The sequence below is a fragment of the Taudactylus pleione genome, unplaced genomic scaffold, assembly GCF_031769625.1.
Source record: "Taudactylus pleione unplaced genomic scaffold, aTauple2 ptg000303l, whole genome shotgun sequence".
In the NCBI taxonomy this organism is placed as follows: Eukaryota; Metazoa; Chordata; class Amphibia; order Anura; family Myobatrachidae; genus Taudactylus; species Taudactylus pleione.
This window is the reverse complement of record NW_028284704.1, coordinates 2,780,752-2,804,155: the sequence shown is the minus strand read 5'-3', so window position 1 is coordinate 2,804,155 and position 23,404 is coordinate 2,780,752. Positions and strand designations below refer to the sequence as shown.

The 23,404-nt window shown below is 43.1% G+C and overlaps 1 protein-coding gene across 1 annotated transcript in view; it reads right to left on the bottom strand.

Moving 5' to 3' along the window:
- EPHA3 (EPH receptor A3) overlaps nt 1-23,404 on the bottom strand; it is a 409,832-nt gene that overhangs the window by 356,189 nt on the left and 30,239 nt on the right. Inside the window, exon 2 of the mRNA XM_088442029.1 lies at nt 3,970-4,034. Coding sequence (XP_088298155.1) covers nt 3,970-4,034 — 65 coding nt within the window. The remainder of the gene's footprint in view (nt 1-3,969; nt 4,035-23,404) is intronic.

Genomic DNA, 23,404 nt, shown 5'->3' with positions numbered 1-23,404 from the left:
GCTGTGTTTGGATACATTTAACGAGTGAAAATAAAATAAAGAAATAGTGTCTGTAGTATCTATACATCAGGATATAACAGTGTCAGCCATATACATATATAGTATATATATATATATATATATATATATATATATATATGTATATTTGGGTCCACATATCCACATACATCTAGCCTTATGTTGTGTTGAACAGCCATTCTAGTGGCGCCATGCTAATAGATAGCACAAGCAGCTTCTACTAAATAAAATGATATGCAGCATGCCTATGTTCTGTGTGCGTCTGTGGGTGCATCTGCATACCAAACACAACGTACAGTGTTACAGCCGCTGACACTGTAATGTAGCATTTTGCGAATAAGACGCATTTGAAGGTAAAAAGACGAACAAAAAGACACTCAGCGCTACCGATTCACACTGAGCTCCCGCCTTATGTGTAGCACGTAGATAGATGTATGTGGGCAGGGACGGCAACAGAAACCATGGGGCCTGGTACACACATTTTTAGGGGCCCACCATCCCCGCTTCCCTGCAGCCAGCCCCATCAGTGTTCCGCAAGTGGCCAGCCCCTGCGAGTGTCCTTCCAGTGGCCAGCCCCCTGCGAGTGTCCTTCCAGTGGCCAACAAGCTCCCGACAGTGCAGCACCAACACTTACCATGCCGCGGCTCCTCTGTGTGCTAGTAGTGCCAGTGCAACGTCTGGCTGACGTCATGACGTCACTCGCCTCACCGCGATAAACAAAAAAAAAACATATTACACCGCCCACCGCCGGTGCAATAAAGCTACATTACTTCACAGACTCCCCATACGGACCTGCCTGCTGTGCCCCCTTGATCATGCAGCAGTGCAGTCAGTGATCAAGGGAAGTATTATGTTTGGGCCCTCCTGGGCCCCTTACAACCTTGGGGCCATTCACAGCTGGGCCCCTAGTCCCCCCCCTATCGCCGGACTTGTATGTGGGCACATCTGTATATATACAATGTTCTGTTCATAATCATATATAATACTGTAAGTTATATTCTATTCTGCAGTAACGTCATTATTTGCTATTGTTATTGTGATTATATACAGTAGTATTACATTTTACATGTATCATACCTAACTATTCAAAGTAGCTTCCCTGACTTAACTTATAGAAGTTTTCCAGGCTTGCCTACCCTCTGGATTTGGTCGGGAGCCTCCCGAATATCGGGTGCCACTCCCAACCCCCCAGAAAGGCAGGCAAGCTCCCGGCTGCCGCCTGCCCCCCCATCCACTAATAGAAATCCCCACAGTGGCGGGGGGCCCCGCAGCAATGATGGCATTGCGAAGAGGGGGCGGGGCCACGATGACTCGATCGTGCGGCTCCTCCCCCGTCTCAGCCCCAACCCGTCATCAGTGTCTGGCCATGCCCCCAGTACTATGCAGGCATTCAGCTTCCTCCCGGAAGGAGGGAGCTGAATTTCGGCAAGTATGTTTTAGTCTCCTTATTGTTAGTGTATTTACAGGCTTATTCTAAGGGCCTAACAAAAAAACAAAAATCCAGCCCAATCTAATATTGCCATGAATACTGTCTATGGGGCTGATTCAGCGCTGCACGCTAGTGCACTGCTGAACGCAGATTACCGGTGTTTGGGAATCTGCGCAGGCGCACGACCCGTTCTGCGTATGTGCAGAATGGGTATGCGATCCCACTCGCAGGCTTATGTGGGCGGGGAGGGGGTGGCGATGGCCTCCATTTCCTAAAACGGAGGCGTGTCGCCGCCGTTGGGGGGGAGAGATGAGGCCAGGATCTCTGTTGGCTCACGGAGATTTCCTTGCCTCTTCCTCTCAACTGCGGCGGCCGGCTGCGTGACCCCATGGGTCACCTTAGAAGGCCGATGTTGCGCAGAGTATCCAATACTGCGTTGGACAATGCAGCTCGAATAAGTAATGAACAGGAGGCGTGATGTCACCTGCTGCAATACCATATCTGCAAGGATCGCAATTGCAAAGCTGCCTGCATGCATACATCATATATCTATAGCCTGCGTGCATACATCATATATCTATAGCCTGCGTGTATCCATCATATATCTATAGCCTGCGTGCATCCATCATATATCTATAGCCTGCATGCATACATCATATATCTATAGACTGCGGGCTTACATCATATATCTTTAGCCTGCGTGCATCCATCATATATCTATAGCCTGCATGCATCCACCATATATCTTTAGCCTGCATGCATACATCATATATCTATAGCCTGCGTGCATACATCATATATCTATAGCCTGCGTGTATCCATCATATATCTATAGCCTACGTGCATCCATCATATATCTATAGCCTGCGTGCATACATCATATATCTATAGCCTGCGTGCATCCCTCATATATCTATAGCCTGCGTGCATACATCATATATCTATAGCCTGCGTGCAGTTTTGCAATAGCGATCCTTGCTGAATCAGGCCCTCAGTCCGTGGCTTTTATCGCTCTGTATAGGTGACAGGACTACGTTAACCAGCAATGTGGCCAGAGTGTGATAGAGAAAAGGGTTTTTGAGGTGTGATTCTGAACCTAAATAAAAAAAAGAGCTTTGAGCTGTCATGCGCAGACATATACATTTACTAGTGTGATTACGTACTTCGCATTTTCCTTAGTAGCTTTCAATGGCTATGTCAACAGTTTGGTCTAGAGACTTTTGCAAGGTTCATGAAAATGACACTGGTTTAAGTCCAACTTGAAAGACGGTGGGTATCATTATAAGAGCCAGGCACATTTCTGAGAATTTTAGGTCAACTGCCAAGTATGCGGTTAATGCAGCAGAAACACAGCTGGATTAAGCCTTTTGGTAATGAGTGGATTCGGATTTGGTGGTGTGAAATTGCAGTGTATTTTTAATAGAAGAACAAAGTTGTGACATATTTGCTGTGTCTGAACGCCTCCAGTTGTGATTTAGACATTTTGTGCTTCAGAAAGAACACACGGAATCCTGATAGACACCATAGAGGCGAGAATGGATACTAGTTACTATGTGACACTGGGGATTCCGACAAGGGCTTAGTACTCAAGTGGTTGCTACTATCAGAGGGAGACTGTCACTATGAATTAAGGAGGGGTTCCACCTTCACATAACATTTATTTAGTAAATTGTTTAGTCTTTCTTGTTCCACCTGTGTTTTTCACCTAAGTCTGTATATAATCTAAACACATTTATTTTGTTGTCCCTAGATATGGCACAGCTGATCTCTGCTACATGCAGTTGATGCCATTGTATGCACAGATCATCTTTTGTTTGGACCAAGGGACAACACAATTGAAGAATGGAGAATAGATGATATAAATAATTGGGTGAAGAACACAGAAGGTACAAGGAGAATGTACAGAGGACACATATAAAACAAATGTATTAGCATTTAACAATTATAATGTACATGTGTACAAATGTCGCTAATCACAGTGGTCTGCATACACTAACAATGCAGCTTTATCACTTCCAGGAGTTTTATGTGTGCGAATCACCCGGGACCTGACGCACTGACAGGGGCAGTTTGGCGTGACTTAAGCCACAGTGTAAAAGGACACATCGGTATGAAGATTTATTAGAAGTTTACAAATGAAGCCCATACCACTGATGCTTTAGGGAGAAGGATGAAAGATGAATAAACAAGCTTTCATGTGGGTGGAAATCTGGTCCATTTTAATCTAATTAACTGTTTCCTATCCATTTTTTATAACTCAAGCCTGTAAATGTTAATGGATACAGAACCTGAAAGGGTTAAATGATCATTTTGGCCTATACGCTATGTATGAGATAAGATGTGTTCTACCAGGTGCTATAGAAATAAAACCTCAACCATATTCCTGTGCTGAAAATATATGTCCACTTGACGTCCAGGAGAAGCTTAGCAATTCTGCAGCGTACCATGAAAACGGAAACAGGCGTCAAACAGCATATTGTTCTGAAACAGCATTTTCCCATTTCACAGTCTAGTAAACTCACCCCATGTGACGGGTAGGAGATCCAGCCCAGCTCCCCCTGAATTGCTTTCGAATCCAACAGATTAACTACAAAAGAAGAGAAAATAAAAATAAATAAGGCGAATGGAATGAGATATCAGTCTGTGTCCAGTTAACCTAGAAGACGTGTTTATTTGTCATCCCTCAAACGTTTTCATTTTTTCAGGTGGTCTTGTGGGTCGGAACAAGGATCAGACAAATCAAACAGCCAGACTCATTTACACTGAAACAACAGCGCCACAAAGGACTCGGGAGTTCTGAAAACAAACACTCAGCGTGTTCTAGGGAGGAATCTTAGTCTAAATTATTAGCAGATAAGGAGGGTAAAACGATTAATTACTGTACATGAACCATGCAGGTCTCTTTCAAGCCTGTCTTGTACCCTGAACTTAAAGCACATTTTTTCACTGACTTAACATTATTAGCAGTATGGAAGTTTGGAACACAGGACCTGATTCAGACGCGCTCACTAGGATGCGTTCGCTCATAGCTGGCCGATTTTTAAATTCTGTGCATGCATCGCAGTGCACGTGTGCGAACCAGTGTGAGAGATCGGAAAGCGCTCGCTCACTGCGCATAGACAGCCCAGCAGAGTGAGTGACAGGAGAAGCCGTTTGTGGGTGGTGACAGGGGTTGGTCTGAGAAAATGGGGGAGTGGAGGTGTGAACGCAGGTGTGCCTGAGTGTCTCAACGCCGTTTCAGAGACGTGTATAATTAAGAGACAGCATCATTGTACACATCACCTGGCTGGTTTATACAGTGAAGTGCTCGCAGTGCTTGCGGTAGGGTATGGTCTGCCGCAAGCGCTGTGATTGCATTCGATGGTACCCGATGTACCGATGGTTGCCCACACTTCCTGGAGATGACGTGCGCAAGTGGGCGTCTCAAGACAGGCTGGTGGGCGTCTGCATACACAAAGCGATCGCACGCCAAGACATAGTGGGCGTGCTAATGCCTTGCCGTGCGATCGCCTGCCTTGCTGTGGGTTGGCCGGATTTGCATACGCTGGGTGCAAGCGTACGCATCTAGCGAGCGGGTCTGAATCAGGTCCACAATGCCCAGCAAAACAGTGCAAGTGTTTATACCATGAAGATACCAGGAAGTTGGAACTTGTGACAAACAGAGAATTTAGGGCCACACACAAGAAGAATTTACTCAGTGCATTACAGGTGTAGAATTTGGGTTGGGTACGGGACGCTGGTGCTCGGGATCTCGGCGGTCAAAATCCCGATGCCGTCATCCCAACAGGAATAGGAAACTGACACCTGTCGGGAGGTATCCTATCCCTTCCCCCAACCCTCCCTCCCCGCTCCCTGAACCTAACCCCCCCAGTGCCTAACCCTCCCTGCCTAGTGCCTAACCCTTACCCCTAACCCTCCCAGCCCCCCATACTTACCTTCAAGATTACGGTATTCTGACAGGTGTTTGGATTCTGGCGCCGGTATTCTAAACGCCGGAATCCCATGTGCCGGGATTGTGACTATAGAATTTATATGGGTGATGATACTCATGTTAACCTTAGTTTGTATTTTATTGCTATTTTTTGATCCTTTTAATGAAAAAAATATATATATATATACACTGTAGAATGATAACACTTATGTCATCAAGTTGGCATGTAATGACAGTTGGTGAGAACTTTGACCCTTTCACCGGTGTCATAGATGCTATTTCCAGAGGACTCCGGCATAACGCTCATCTACAGCCTCCAAACACTTCTGTTATTTCCTGTACTTACTCATCACATACCGCCTCATGATAAAAATACTCCTGATAATCACCCAATAACAACATCACAACATTATCCACAACCAAAAATGTAAAACAGCACAAAAGAAATGAAAAAGGCACACAGGGATGCACAGGCCACATACTGTACTGTACTGAAAGAAAAAAAACACTCTGTGCAGGAGAAGATGTAATGACGGCCCAATAAGTACAATAGCAATGATGAAAAGAAAAAGGTCATGCTAAGGATAATCTATATAATAAATTCAAGTGCTGATAAAAGAAAGACAGATGAAGGGGAGAGAAAGATGGAGTAGGAGGGGGAGAAAGAGGAGGAGAAAAGGTATGAGAGGTGGATGCTGCAGAGAAAGAGGATTAACGAGAGATACTGGAAGAAAGAGAGAAAGGGAAAAACCCAGGCAGTGGTAAGGACATCATATAGTTATTAATAACACAGTTTTACTAAGGAGTTTGGTCCATAATTGCCTACTCCCATAGAACAGGCTTGCCTACCCTCCCGATTTGGCCGGGAGCCTCCCGATTTTTGGGTGCCACTCCCGGCCCCCCGGAAAGGCAGGCAAGCCTCCCGGAAGTCTCCGTCCCTCCCAACCTCCCCCCTGAAAAAAACAGAAATACCCGCAGCGGGGGGCCCGGTGACGCGATTCGCACAGAATCGCGTCATCGTGGCCCCGCCCCCTGCTTCACAATGCCGAAAATCACGGCATTGTGAAGAGGAGGCGGAGTCACGATGACACGATCATGCGGGCCCGCCCCCAGTGCGACACAAAATAGCCGCCCCGCCCCCGGCTCCGCCCCCAATTGCCGACCCCGCCCCCCGCTATTAGCCGACAATCAGCTCCCTCCCGGAAGGCTGGAGCTGATTGTCGGCAAGTATGCCCTAGAATAACCGGGAGACGTCTGCATTTCAGGAAGCACTCCCAGACTCCTGAGAGAATACTGCAAACAAAAAGTATGGTGGTTGCTCAGATCAGCTTAATGACTTAGCACAGGTGCTTGTAAAGGGTAAAGGTAAAGTATAGAGGAGCCTTGACGATTGGCCCGGCGCTTATTCATATATTTGCAAATGTATGTAACTAATACCTCTGAATCTCTATTATTATGTAGGATTGAAGTATTTTTTGTTTGATTTTGCTACAGTGTGCTGGAGGACAAATCCCTTTTTTTTTGTCCTGAGAGAATACACCAGCCTCCCAGATCGGCCCCACTTCCCCAGAGATGTGGGCGGTACCAAGGCTCAATGACACAAACTGCAGGAAATCACGCCATTATCCTCCCGCGCCCCGACTGCAGGAGTTCGCAAGTCACGCCATTGTACAGCGGGGGACAGGGCTGAGATGATGTCATTCACAATGTCACACCGAGTACACCTCACGTCTTGGCCTTTCCCTCTGGCATCTCTTGGGTGGCCCAGATAAAAAGCCATCAAGCATGCTTTAAGGAAGCTAAAAACTCCCAACCTTAGCTATGTGATGCGCAGGTACAAGGTTGGATTGCAAACTTTAAAAAAAAATGGAATAGAAACAACTATGGACATTATCAGTAATATTCTTTTAAATATATTTTCCTCTAAACAGGCTGCTGTTTATGTGATCTGTTATAATGAATGGAATCACTGCTTGATCAGGTCCAATGTGTTATGACAAATGCTCAACACAGCAGTTATGGTTACATTTGTTATTGGTTTTAGTGATAATAGATACACCTTTTACCTATACTGTATGTGGTGGATGCACTAATATAAATTATTGACAAACGGACAGGTCGCATGGATGATGTAACTTGTTCAACTCGCTCTTATCCTAATACAAATCAAAATCTGTGTGGATGTATATGTGGGAAGGAGGGGGGGTTGTCGTCTGGGGCTTGGTCAGGACACCCTGCCAACAGTTGATGATATTTTTTCAGAGACACCGGAACATAATGTTTGCCACAATTTTGGTGGGACGACAGAACAAAGCATCCTGTTCATCAAGGTTAATAAAAGACTACACACTTAACGTTGTTTTAAAATGGGGAGAACTCATAATAAGATCCTACAAACAACCCCCTCATCTCTAATTTATGCTGTGTGTTTGGAAAGAATTCTGGTGGGTTAATTTATCGAACATCTACACATAAGGGGGCTTATTCTCAGTCACAAGCTGCTGCAACCGCTTTAGCATCTTCTGCCGTAGTCGCACCTGTGGCTATGGGCCTTATTCAGAGGTGGACGCTAATGCCATCACAACTGTGATTTCATTCGGATTCGCTGCTGCAATAATAGCAAATGCTAGTCTCAGCCTTCCCCTCGCGTAACAGCGACCACCGGAGATTGCAATCCCTGAGACACCCACTTTAAATGCCCATGCACAGTGAAAATCATAACACTCATAACACCCCACCATCGGCGCACCATTGCGATGACCATCGACACTTACATCGTCCATCGGCTGACACAGTGTTTCTCTCTGAACTTTCTCTAAATATGGGCTCTTTAGCTACGGCTCTACATTTGAGAACGCAGCTGCGATCACTGACACCCCTGTGACACTCCTTAACATGCCTGTGACACTCCCATAACACTCCCATAACACGCCTGTGACACTCCCATAACACACCTGTGACACTCTCTCCACCATCAGAGACAAACCCACGACAGTCCCATAATGCGTGCCATAAGATGGACCATCTCTAAGCACCGCTAAGCCACCAGCCTGTCACTGCTCAGGAACACCCTATACATTTTATGAACATTTCTGAGACTATGTACCTCCCATGCGCATCACTCGCAATTCTGGCACACGGACTCTGGGCGCATGCGCAGAAGAAAACAAAACGCTCCACTGCGCCCGACTTCGGCAGAGTGGCCAACTCAGAATCAGCCCCAAGGTGAGAAAAGGAAACGATAATTATGGAATTTGATTTCATTTTAAATATTAGCTTTCAATATAAATTAACGAAGATGAAAAATATATTTGGTACACTGAAGATATACTAATACAGCTGATGAGTATTAGGCTAGTTACCCACTGGCATAGAAATCATGCTTCCCCTAAAGTTTATTATTGGCAATAAAAGCATGTAGATGGTTATACTGTACGGGTGAAATCTATTGCTTCCAATGAACCCATACCCACTTCCACTTGCACTTGTGATAAAGAACAGCAGCAGGACTGCAGCATATTTCCACTCTTGTAGACTGCACCACTGACCCCACTCCACCTCCACCAAAGGTGTTAACACTGGTTATCACCAAATGTACAATAGGGACCTAAGAACACTCATAGGGGAATAAAATTAACTAGTACCCCTTTCAGACCAAATTGCTGAACCAGGATATTGTCGGGGAAAACCGGGCCAACCCTTCACTAAGAAAGGGTCTAGCTGAGTCCAAATTGCCGGGTCCTCGACCCTGGTCGCTACCAGGATTATTCCCAGGTCCAACCCGGGTTAAGATAAAAGTTTCTCATTGGCGGTTCAGGAGTGCCGACACCCACTTTTCATGACTCATCTTTGTGAGCCTGTAACAAAAGTCCACTTGTAATGACTCACACATTTAGCAGGTTCTGTGTGAAATGGGTCGACCCGTGAATAACCTAGTTCCAAGCTGCAGTGTGAAAGGGGAGGTAGGAGCTATAACCCAGGTCTAAAAACCCGGGAAAAGCCAGGGTCCAAGGCCCGACTTCTGTCAGAAAGTAGTATTGAACTAGTCTAAAATCTGGGACTATTTGTGGAAATTAGACACAATCATCAACTTTCATCCCAATGGCTGAAGGAGGTTTTAGACCGTTTTAGACACATACTTAGCCTGTTCTCTATAATCAGGTAAAAATAAAATAAAATATGTCAATTTCCGCTTTACAACAGAAATTGAAAACAGTAACATCCTCCTCTTGCTAATATAAACTTGGATTTACGGTGTAGTTTGTCATGGGTTTGGATTTCATGTCATGAGTATACAACAAATGTCCTGAGGTTTTGCGGATGCAAGAATGAAACAAGCGATTTACTTGTTCAATAATCTCTAAACACAAATATCTGTAACAAACAGGAAAATCAATACTATCCCGGTATCAGTAGCGTTGCTCAGCAAGAGCTGAGAACAACAATCACTCAGATAAAATACACACAATCCCCCCTCCTTTGTAAGAGGAATCAATGCCTGGGCTCATTTCCATTAGTGGGACATGTAGGCTGTGTACACAATCAATATACATCATGAGAGGAGAGAACAGGAAGAGGGGAGACTTCACCACTTATCACACAGCTGCCATACTGAGCCCACTCACGTCTTATTCACTGTGCTTTCTATACATGGTCTGGATACACAGCCAGAACACAGCCAGACATCTATTTAGCTCCTAGGATCAATTCCTCTTTCATCCCCGAAAAGGCAAAGCACGTAATTTCAGATAACCTAGATTTATAAATGAGCAGAGCTGTCTTGAAGCTGACCATGTTTTTTGTGAATTGGAACACCCACGTTTTTGCAAACTGATTTTCCGATCTACTGTATTAAAAATGTAGAGCACCCATTTTACTGGCTTCACTTTTCTATGGAGGACATTTCGGTAATTTATTACGCAATTCTGCCGCTATTATGCAATCTCAGGGGCAAATTTATTAACGACTGCAGTAATTATCATAAGACATTCCAACTTACTTTGCCAATCATCATGGGGATATCGTGACAGCTCATCCGATAAACAGCTGTGCCAGCCATCAATGATCACAGAGAGCATCACCTCCATGTATGGTCTATGGCTATGCCATGCTCTGTTGTAATGGGCGCTAGCCCATAACCTTCTATGTGTATGATTACTGACTGGAAAAGGCTGGCCATGTCCCTTGCTTAGAAGGCATCTGGACCAAGGATCTCCCTATAGCAGTGATTCCCAACCTTGGTCCTCAAGGCACACTAACAGTCCTAGTTTTAGTGATATCCATGTTTGAGCACAGATGGTTAAATAAAAATAACTCAGGTACTAATCAAGTCACCTTTGCTCAAGAATGGCTATCCTTAAAACCTGGACTGTTAATGTGTTTTGAGGACCGTGGTTGAGAACGTCTGCCCTATAGGGACATAATGGTCAGTTTAGCTTAATATGTCTGCCTAAACTACAAGCTGTTACCATGCCTTCCCCGCTCACACTCAGGGCCTGATTCAGACCCGGCCGCTATTTGCGGCCGCTCGCTCTCAAAAAGGGTCGGAATGTTTAAATTGAGCGCTCGCTCTTTGTGGTGTGAGGATGCCTCTATGTCTGTGCGAGCGTCTGCTAAATGCGCTCGCTATTTTTTCAAGCGTCTGGGTCTACTGTCTGGTAGTTGTTCCAGAATCTTGCTCTTAAGTTACTGCCACGATTCTGCAAACATCACCCCAACCAGGTTTTGTGCAGCAATGAATACTAAATAATAATAATAATAATAATAATAAAAAATAATGTTATTAGGATACTTGTGGGCAGAAATGAGTAGGGATGGATAGGTTTAGCAACCATGGGCCTGATTCAGAGCCGTTCGCTATTTGCGGTCGTTCGTTCAAAAACAAAGGGGTGGCTATTCAAATGATCCGTTCGCAAATTGCAGTCTGTTCACACCTCTAAGTCTGAACGAGCGAGCAAAACATACGCTCGTTTATTTGTTAAAAACGCCCCCTGGCCGCTCGCACCATACGTCATGTCCGCTATTTATTAGATTAATCGAGTACATCGACCAGCGTATGAACTACTCGCTATTCTTGTGGTTGGTTTTTGCTACCACAATTTTGCGAACAGTTCTGGCTTAAAAAAAACCCAGTGACGTGGTCAATGACGCTGCTGTTTTAAATATGCACACCCATAAAACGCCCGTTTTGACCTTTAAGCACGCCTGCGTTCTGATTTCCACTCCCCGTTTTCAAGCACCTTCCCCTGTTACCACCCACATACGCCTCATCCTGTCACTCAAATTATCAGGCATTCGCTATTTTGCGAGCACATGAATTTCGGCCGCACTGACTGGTTCGCGCATGCGTATAACGATCCGTACGCATGCGCAGATGTGCGAACATCGCTCGGAACGAGCGTACTGCCGCTAGCGAGTGGCTCTGAATGAGGGCCCATGTTCCCAATTCAATAAAAATACTTTTTCCATCAAATACCGGGTTTGCGATGGATGCCAGCCATTGGATGCTGCTTCTGATGCCCATCTGATGACCAACTGTTAGAATTGAGCTGCAAACACCCAGAAGTGGTGTCAGTTCAATTTCTGCACACAGTATAACCAGCAATGGAGGCCACCCAACATGTTTTGTCGCAAGGACTTCGTCAAGGGTGTGGTCTTGCAACGAGATGCATTAGATGGCCTCCCTTGCTTTTCAGTCTGGTGGTTTTGCTGCCGTTATCTGTTTTCTCGTGTTTCCATATTGGTCCAGTAGTCCATGGCCGAGTGATCCGGCACTTTGGATATTCAGATAAGACTTTTATAAAGAGCTCACTTACTTATATTTTATGCTGTTTTTGGTAAATACATTTTACCTATTTTAACAGTATTACACTAGTTGGATATTTTCTATTATAGTGACCATTGGAGAGAATTTATCTCTGGTGCAGTACGGCCTGAAGGAACTACATATTCCAGATAAGCTATGTACATAATTATTATGTCTCTTGCATGGTATTTAAATGATATGGGGCACTAATAGCGCTGTGTTGTGTTCATTTTTCATATATACCCTGTATATATTGTGGCAAGTAAAGATGTTCCCTGCTGGATAGCTTTAAAACACAGCTAGACCACATGGGTCTGATTGGTGTGTCTGCGAAGCATAATGCATTGTGGGATTCCGGGGGAAGGTGCTCCTGACGCTGCCTTAGTTGGCCAGGTGATAGAGAGCTGCTAATGTTAGCTTAGTGTCAGGGAGCCACATGCTGTTTGGGAAATGTGAATGTAACATTTCATCCATCAGTAAAAAGCCATCTGATAAGGACAACTGCTATCAAGAGAGTTTCTTTGTAAGGACAATCTTAGAAAGTGGTGTCAGTTTGTGCGATCCTTCTGCTAGCCGCGATTCGCTTGGCAGAGATCAGACGCTGTCTTTTTGGGTTGATGAGTGGGGTTAACTGGCCTGTAAAAATCTGTTTATTTGCACAAGACAAAAAATTGTGCTGGGTGCAAATGTAAAGAGAAGTAAAGTGAAGAGAAAAAAGGTCTTTATCTGGCTGAAAAGCACCAAATGTGTTTCTCTGTGTTTTTACTTGTACTTGTTAAGTTTGGGTGTGGTACAGACTTCTAAGCACAGGCTGCTGAGGAAAGGTATCTGTGTTGGTCTGTGTAAGCCCAATTAAAGAGACGGTGCTTTAATTATGGCTGGTTATTGTAGTGCCACATTAAGAAATGTTTTGACTGAATTAAAACACAATGTGGTAAAAGTAAACCAGGGAAGTTTGTTCCAGTGTGTATTGTGAAAAAACTGTTTATTTACAAGACTGTTAAACCCACTTAAAGGAGAAGTTTTTTTTAGTGTGCTGTGCCTCTTAGAAGGTAATACGCAGAGGCCGCTGGCAGCTAGTTTATATTGGCGTCAAAACGCTGGCTGGCCGGCGTATGATAAGAGAAGCTCAATTTCGCTACTCAGTCAGCTCAGACAGCAAGATGGAGGAAATCCTCTGAGCTTGAACTAATCTAGCTACAGCACAACAGGCTCAGCAAGCCCAGATGCTGGCAGTTGCTGAGGCCGAGGAGGAGAGCAACAAACTGCTGCGGGCAGGGCTCAGTCAGCTGTGACTGGATGAATGCAGGCCTGCCGTAATGCAGAAGAAGACCCCATCAGACGATGTTGAGGCATTTCTGTTGTCTTTTGAGAGGATGGCAACTCAGCTTAAATGGCCAATTGAGGTTTACTGGCCAGGCATCCACATGGCGGTTAGGATCTTGCACAGTCTGCCAACAGTACCTAGAGCTAATTTTAGGGTTCCCTAGGCAACCCTTCCTATAATCCCAGATTCGAAAGTAAAGCAACACTTAAACGGGCCACAGGGGCCGCAAAAGAGGGGTTCTGATGCCCGAGCCGGCATACGCTCCTATAATCCAGATGACAAGGGGTTTGGCCAGGTGCCCACCCAAAAGGGCAAATGGTGTGCACATGTGCCAGGCCCTTGTGAAGTGATAGGTTTCCGTAGGCCCTTCCGTCCTCGACCCCCACCTCAACAGATTACAGAAGAAGGTGATGGGAAAATCAAAACTGGGGCTTCCCAAAATAACGTTGATGACCGCTCATGGAAGTTTGCGCTTCACAGGGCAGCTGAGTCGCCAAAGTTGTCGAAGTGCTGTCCCTGCTTGCGATATTTCATACATCCTTGTGATGTCTTTAAATATTGAATTGCGAATCCTTGTGACTTTAGCACATCAAATCCGCATCTGAAATGCGGATTGTGATAAATAGGGTCCTAAGAATGTTGGGAAGTGTGAGGACATTTATAGACACATGAACAGACAATTGTGCACACTGTGCTATAACCATAGCATCCAATGATATGGTCACTGGCATTGTTGTAATTAAGTGCAGAAAATTAAAGCATATATATCCGTTTGATTGATTTTAAATAAAGTTATCAAATACAAATTTAATATCAGTGGCGGAACTTCCAACATGGCGTCCCGGAGACATGGCACCGTCCCCTAGCAATCCCGTTATGCCCCTCAGTAAACTCCTCTCACCCCCTACCCGGAGCTAAGTGGTGAAGTCCAAGATGGTGCAGGGACATTTCCACATTGCAGACTGTGTAAATGCATCATGTGTAAATGGCCGCGCCCTGCCTGTAGCGCACAATCATTTACACAGACTACATTTACATGTTCTGCACCGTTTACAGATGCGGCTGTCCCTTCTTCCTCGACCATCCGCACCACCCCGACAGCTGGTGCCCGGAGGACAACGCTTTCATTGCCTCCGAGGGTTACGACACTGTCTATGTTCTCTCCCAATATATAATATGTGTCTAAACTTTGTAGTAGATATTACTCAGGGCCGTAACTAGTGAAGTGCGACCAGTGCCATGGCACAGGGCACCGCAGGGCAGGGGGCGCTGTTTGGGCCTGTCAATTTTCCTGTTTATTATCATTCTCACTTTTAGCTTTGTCTCCTTTTATCCCCAACACCTCCTGGCCTCCCCTATCTCTTCCCTTTCCCTTCCCCATGAGGCCATGGCCCTTTTTCAGGTGCACTATCTTATGTCCCTATTTAAAAAATGGAGGGGGGGGGTTCCAATGCTTTCTCTGGCGCAGGGCACCAAATAGTCTAGTTATGGCTCTGATATTACTTGTCTTACATATTTTGAGTATTTTGTTTATTAAATTGAAATGTATATACTATTAATAATTCCAAGTATGTAACCATGTGTCTTACCTTCAAATTTCTCTGTATGCCAAACCAGCTTGAAATGTGGTATGCTAATACAGACAAAATGAGCCACAAGGGATATAGTGACATAAACAGCAGCACATTTCTCGTGATCTGTTGTGGTTTACAAGATGTTTATGGCATCAGCAGCTAAATATTGTTTAGGCTTTATGTTTCATAGAAGCGGAGAACCATGATTGCATTATCCAGAGTCTGTTGTAACACGCAGAATAATAAATACACACCACAAATCTGTTTATAAAACAGTTCTGCAAGCGCATCCAGGTCCATATTTACAGAGACAGTTCAAGTTACCCTAGTTATGGTGAATGAATTTTCCCAAAATTCATACTTGCCGATGCCAAGTTCTCAGGGGAGTCCTCGCAGACTCACAGGACTGTAGGCTACCCTCCCAGATCCTGCTTCTCTTTCTAGAGAAGTCTGAAAATCGCCTCATCAGGCCCTGCCCATGCTGCGTGAGGTACCAAATATATCATCGCACAATAGAGCCGTGACATCGTGACTCATGCCATCAAGCCCCTTACTTTCCCCTTGGATTTCCTCGGACAGTAGATCCCAGGAGGAGGCCCAAAAAAGCAGTCAGGTATGTCTAAATGATTCTTGTACCATACTTTCCGACTTTATGGCTGCAGGAGCATGGTGCCATGTAGAGATGAGCGGATCGTTTCTACTTAGTTATGTTTGGATCTGAAAAATGGCATCTTATTGGCTATCCAGCTCTCACGCATTCCAGATAGCCAATAAGAAAAATCCAAACTAATTTGTCAAAAAGAAATGAGTAGAACCAAACCGCTTATCACTAGTGCCATGAGTGCATTGCGTACACCCCCAGAGTGACAAGAAACAGGGCAGTAACACATAGACACGCCTTTGTGTCGCAGGGCCATGCCCCATGTAGTGAGGCCACACCCATTTTATGCACAAGCCTTTGGCGTACACAGAAGGCCATTGCTCTAGGACAGTGGTAGCCAACCCTGATCCTTGAGCGTTAGCAACGGTGCATGTTTTCCAGGTCTCCTCACAGAATCACAAGTGATATAATTAGCTCCACCTGTGGAACTTTTCAAATGTGTTAGTGAGTAGTGAATACACCTGTGCACCTGCTAGGTGGTCTGGAAAATGTGAACTGTTAGTAGCTCTCGAGGACCGAGGTTGGCTACCCCTGCTCTAGGATGTTGCAAGGTATGTAGGTCTACCGATTTTAATTTGTAAATCAGGGCCAAAAAATCCACATCCATCTTTAGCAAAACAAGTGTGCACTGTACAAATAGTTGTAAAATAAATATTAATCTTATGTTAATATTATTTTGTACACATGCCTAGTACCCTAAATGTGAAATTTTATTAAAACAAAATTAATTTATAGCCAACAGTAACATTATTCATTCTAAAGGAGAGTAATACGGATGTGCCTCATAGCTACTTCTCAGACTTAATCTGGGTCCTGGGCTGAGAATCTCTGAAATGGGATATATTCCCTATAAATACAAGCTGTTTTTGAAGAGAATCTCCCTTTAGTATTAGGGCTTCAATAATTTTCTAGCACGAAGTAGCAGCTCCAAGCAAAATACATCTTAAGGACTTATCATAATGCACTAAGCACTGATCAGACACTGTAGAGACAGCCAATAATAGCAACACATTGCAGTCTGTATTGTTAGTGCTGATGAAGACATTTTTTTCCCATAAGGATGTATTTAGTCAATGGCAAACTGTCAGCTACAGAACACAAACCAATGTATTTTTGGCTGAGTGTCTGTTTACTTTTTGAATCTTTTTTTTTTTCCTTCTGAAATTACAGCAATAAAAAATTGCAGTATAAAGATTTATCGGGTATCCCCTTTCCTATTACACACTCTAAGCAGAAGAAATAATTGGATTATAATAATGGGCTTTATTAGAAATCATTATCTGTAGCTTTTACCATTGTGACAAATCTAAACCACAACATTGGTTATTGTAATTACATGGTATATTTCTATTTCTGTGAAAATAATTGTTTGTTCTCTCAATATTTATATATAATAAATATACTATATCTATATTTGCAACTGAACTTAGACCACTTACTCCTTCAAACGAATACAATTCTTTACATCGTACTATATTAGTATCCACAAACATGTCTAGCTGGTTGGGTACGGGATGTTGGCACTCAGGATCCCGGCTCTCAGAATTTTGACATCGTCATCCCGACAGGGTTAGGATACCTACGTTTATCGGTAAGTATCCTAACCATACCCCTTAACCTAACCCTCCCCGCAGCCTAAACCTAACCCTCCCCCCTGCAGCCTAACCATAACCCTCCCTGCAGCCTAACCCTAACCCTTCCCGCACAGCCTGACCCAAACCCCTAACCCTCCCCCAAACCCCAATACTTACTGTCGAAATGCCGGCTCTAGGAGGGTTGCTAGCACTCAGAATGCCGGCAACTTGGAACAAACAGACAGACACAACATTATTATATTAGTATAGATATTCCTCAAACACAATGACATGTAGCAGTTTCCTTAAGGTTACACTACAACCTAGAGAGATGATGGAGCAGGATATCGGGGTCTGTTCCAGGCGGTGACTTTCCCCAGGGTCTATAGTTAAAATCTGGGACTGAATAACATTTTGGAGACATGTTTGAGCTACAGTGAGAATCAGAGCCATAACTAGACTTTTTGGTGCCGGAAAGAGCATAGGGATATAAGGCAGTGCACCTGAAAAAGGGCCGTGGCCTCCTGGGGAAGGGATAGAAGAAGCCAGGAGATGCTGGGGTTAAAAGAAGAGGAAGCTACAAGTGAGAATGATAATAAACAGGAAAATTGACAGGCCCAAACAGTGCCCCCTGCCCTGCGGTGCCCTGTGCCGTGGCACAGGTTGCACTACCCTAGTTACAGCCCTGGTAAGAATGGATGTAGTAACCACGCTCGTTGTGGCATCTCATTTCTTCTACTACTTATTGCCTTGTTCTTTAGCCGTTATTAATTACAATGCATAAGGGCCTATTCATTAAAGTGGAAAACACATGTGGAAAACAGTGTTTTCCACATGTGTTAGGTTAAGGAATCCATTCATCATTAGTTGCATGAACTGACACCATCGTCAGATAGTTCTCTAAACACAGATCCGTCATTTTGGGATCCCTCCACCTCTTCTGGCCTTCTCCCTACTCATACATGCACACTTACATTCGCCGTTACTTAATAGCCGTGCAAGTGGCAGTATTAGAGCTTAAGGGACAGCTGCTTTTTGGTGTAACTGGTCCGCAACTGAGGTAACACAATTGCGCCGGTACATTGGTATCCACCGCTGCAACCCATGGTGAGATGAATACCTAATTAACAGGGGGCCTTCAGGGCTGAATAAGAGATAGGCCCTATAGAGAGAGTACTACTCTCGAAGTCCTCCAATGAGCTGTCCTTGGGGTCTATTTAATATTAAATAAATGAAAAATGTGCTTCTCTCCAGCATTTAAGCTGGAGAAATTCATAGTTTTGTTTTCTCTATAATTAGTTCGATGAACAGTGCGGAGAAATTACTGATTTTCTCAATTGTGATCCTGCAGCCCCCAAAGGTCTTAATGACAAACATAATACCATCTCTGGCCTGCCAAGGGAGAGAAAAGCTGGGAAGAGCATGTCTTGCATCTCTCCCCGGCTCCCATGCACAGCAGCTCAGCCGGCACAGTCCACTCGGTACAGCGGTGACCAAAGCAGTTGGCTATGCCCTCTTCCTGATAGGACTCCCGAGTCCGCCTTCGACTCACTTAGCTAAGTCCCTCACACCAACTCTGTGCAAGCAGTGTATGCGCAGTGCCCGTAAAACAGAGTTTCGCATACGCAAACTGTATAAACAAAATCCTCGCATCTCCATCATATGTTTTTATATAACTAGTATGAAAATAAAAATGTAAAAAACAGAATAAACTATGTTTGCAGATATACAGTCAGGTGCATAAATATTGGGACATTGACAGAATTTTCATATTTTGGCCTCTATGCACCACCACAATGGCTTTGAAATAAAACAAACAAGATGTGCTTTAACTGCAGACTTTCAGATTTAATTTGAGGGTAATTACATCCAAATCAGGTGAACGGTGTAGGAATTACAACGGTTTCTATATGTGCCTCCCACTTTTTAAGGGGCCAAAAGTAACGGGACAAACTAAACAATCCTAAATCTAACTTTCACTTTTTAATACTTTGTTGCAAATCCTTTGCAAGCAATTACAGCTTGAAGTCTGGAATGCATAGACATCACCAGACGCTGGGTTTCATCCCTGGTGATGCTCTGCCAGGCCTCTACTGCAAATGTCTTCAGTTCCTGCTTGTTCTTGGGGCATTTTCCCTTCAGGTTTGTATTCATCAAGTGAAATGCCTGCTCAAATCAGATTCAGGTCAGGGGATTGACTTGGTCATTGCATAACATTCCACTCTTTAGCCTTAAAAAACTCTTTGGTTGCTTCTGCAGTATGCTTCGGGTCATTGTCCATCTGCACTGTGAAGCGCCGTCCAATGAGTTCTGAAGCATTTGACTGAATATGAGCATATAATATTGCCGAAACACTTCAGAATTCATTCTGCTGCTTTTGTCAGCAGTCACATCATCAATAAATACAAGGGAACCAGTTCCATTGGCAGCCATACATGTCCACGCCATGACACTACCACCACCATGCTTCACTGATGAGGTGGTATGTTTTGGATCATGAGCAGTTCCTTTCCTTCTCCATACTCTTCTCTTTCCATCACTCTGGTACAAGTTGATCTTTGTCTCATCTGTCCATAGGATGTTGTTCCAGAACTGTAATGGCTTTTTTAGATGTTGTTTGGCAAACTCTAATCTGGTCTTCCTGTTTTTGAGGCTCACCAATGGTTTACAACTTGTGGTGAACCCTCTATATTCACTCTTGTGAGGTCTTCTCTTGATTGTTGACTTTGACACATATACACCTACCTCCTGGAGAGTGTTCTTGATTTGGCCAACTAAGAAATAATTCTTCTGTCATCCACCACAGTTGTTTTCCTAGGTCTTCCGGGTCTTTTGGTTTTGCTGAGCTCCCCGGTGCATTCTTTCTTTTTAAGAATGTTCCAAACAGTTGATTTGGCCACACCTAATGTTTTTGCTATCTCTCTGATGGGTTTGTTTTGATTTTTCAGCCTAATGATGGCTTGTTTCACTGATAGTGACAGTTCTTTGGATCTCATATTGAGAGTCGACAGCAACTGATTTCAAATGCAAATGTCACACCTAGAATCAACTCCAGACCTTTTACCTGCTTAATTGATTAAATGAAATAACGAGGGAATAGCCCACACCTGTCCATGAAATAGCTTTTGAGTTGATAGTCCCATTACTTTTGGCCCCTTAAAAAGTGGGAGGCACATATAGAAACCGTTGTAATTCCTACACCGTTCACCTGATTTTATTTATTTATTACTGGTTATTTAGATAGCGCACACATATTCCGCAGCGCTGTACAGAGAGAATATCTTACCATTCACATCAGTCCCTGCCCCAGTGGAGCTTACAATATATATTCCCTACCACATGCGCACACACACTAGGGTTCATTTGGATGTAATTACCCTCAAATTAAATCTGAAAGTCTGCAGTTAAAGCACATCTTGTTTGTTTCATTTCAAAGCCATTGTGGTGGTGAATAGAGGCCAAAATATGAAAATTCTGTCAATGTCCCAATATTTATGCACCTGACCGTAAGTCTGGATTGTTACATAGACCCCCTAGTGTTTAATGATAGTGTTACATAAAGCATATAAATATATTACAGCACACTGGAACAAAAATTAGCTTATACCATTGTGTCTAAAGCTGGGTACACACTAAACGATATGAGTACCCAGCTATCCAACGGGCGACTGCTCGGGCAACGGGCTGACATATCGGGCAGTCGGTACACATTAGACGATCTGTTGTCCGACCACCCGATATGTCGGCCCCTACCGCATCCTGGGGTCGTCAGTCACATCGTCAGTTTGAGCTGCATGTAGGGTCGACCTGACAATGTGGTGGACGACCTAACAGGAGCCCGCATGGCCGGCATTAGACAATATATCCGGCCGTCGGATCGGCAGAAATATCGTCTAATATGTACACAGCTTAAGGGTTCACCGGAAGACCTAGAGATCTCAGAAATATCTTTCGGGTCCTTATCCCATTCTAATTTATTATCTGAACATAACTGCATAGTAAAATACATAATTAAAGACAAAAAAAATCATGAGAAAACCATATAATACTTTTAGCAGCACCGATTGTGCTTCCAAAAATATGTTGTTATTTGAAAAAAAAAGAGCTTTATTGCCTGGCAATAGAAAGAAACAATAATCCAGTAAATGGAGTTACATATAAATAAAGCAACAAATCATGAGCAGTTCTTATTCCATTCTAGAACTGCCTTGTTCACAGTGATTTGTGCAGCTACAATATGAGCCACATGGCACTTTGCCTGCTATGCTGTTTATTAAAATTAACTTCTTTCACTGCTCTGCCTCTTGGGTTGCTCCTTCATGCTCTTGAGTAGTTGGGTTTTCAGTGAATGGAAAAAAAAAATGTAATTAGTCGCTTCAGTTCAGTATGTGCCAAGCTGTAGGGATAAATCTACACTCAAAAATAAATCTGTGCTAAATGGTTCGAATTCAGGCACAAAGTGGCATGAAGTGTGAGTCGGGTCTGCATGCTCACAGGTTGTATTAGAAGTCAATATAATTTAATAGAATGAAGAAAAATATATATGCTGGAGCCGTATTTACAGCTGCAGGCCAGATTACGGTAAGTATTGTGCTTATAATTTTAATAATAAATCCCCCTAGAAAGCCTAGAATATGCTATATGTCGCTTGTAGAGGTGATATTATGTAAAAGTAGGCAAATAAATAATATAAATAATAACACACAGTGATGAACTATAATATATGTTTTAGTCCACCGCGACGGATCTGTGCAAACTGTCAGTAAAGAAGTCCTCTAAAAAAAAATAATTGTAAATTTAACATTGCCCTCAAACTGGCAGGGAATATGGAATCAGCAAAGTTTGGCTTCAGTAAATAACCCCCCCACCCCCCATTCCCTCCAGCCTATTGCTGTATCTTCCTGCTGTAAATATCTATCTATTATTGTGGTAAAAAAAAAATTTTTTGTTGTGTATATTATTTTATTTATTTGCAAGTGCATTCTAGTTGAAGCAATTTGTAATGCAATTTATGCTCGTTTTCTAAGATTTTAGCACTTTTGTTATGCAGAATTGTGCAAATGCATATGTGGCAAAGAAGCATTAACAATTCAGATTCCATTTTGTGCTGTTTTTTATATCACAAATATGACTCTTGAACATTATAACTAAATTCATGAAAAATGTACAATTCAGATTTTTGCTTGCACTACCTAAGCACAAACCATGTTTAATCCATCAGCTGAAAGCAGCATATTTATGAATATTTACATATGCACAAAATATAAAAAGTTAAAATATATATACTGTAAATTCTTTTTATTTAAATAGAAAATAAAATATTCTGTATAATCATTATTATGACAAATTATTTATCTATCTATCTATCTATCCTTGCTACATGGCTACATGATGGTACTTCTAAGGAAATGGTTCATATTTTCACTGCAAGTAAAGTGATGAGAGCTATTGGGCAGATACTACATGTTGGAGGCTTTGGAATGTACTCAGTGAGTGGGGTGAGGCAGCACATTAACAGAAGGCTCCATAACTTTATAATAACTGCTGACTTATGCAAAAAAAATAAAAATAAAATGAGATTGTAACTGTACAGATCATTGTAAAATATAAGAAATTATTTTCTATCTTAAATAAAAACTCTTAGCGAATTTCAGTTTGTAACATGAGATCACCAATAAAATATAGGTTCCACTACATACTCTATTTATTACATTTAGACTTGGATTTCACACTTACACGTGCAGGCACATCTGCAGTTAAGAATTACGTTTTTATTGTAAAGGAAATAAATTATTAATCGAAAAGCAGTTCTTGGAAGCCAATGGCATAAACTAAAACAGGAAAGTGAAAGGAATAATTTCATGGAGGACAAAAGAGATTTGTCAGATCTATAAAATTAAAATGTACATTATATATATATTACCTCTGAGTGTCCTCATTGAGACACAAGTAGTTAAACAGGCGTGTGTTATTTTCACTTTAAAATTTTATATATATATATATATATATATATTTACAGTACATATGAAAAAAATGTATAACAATGTGGTACAAACCTACATTATATTGCCCTGTAATAGCAAAA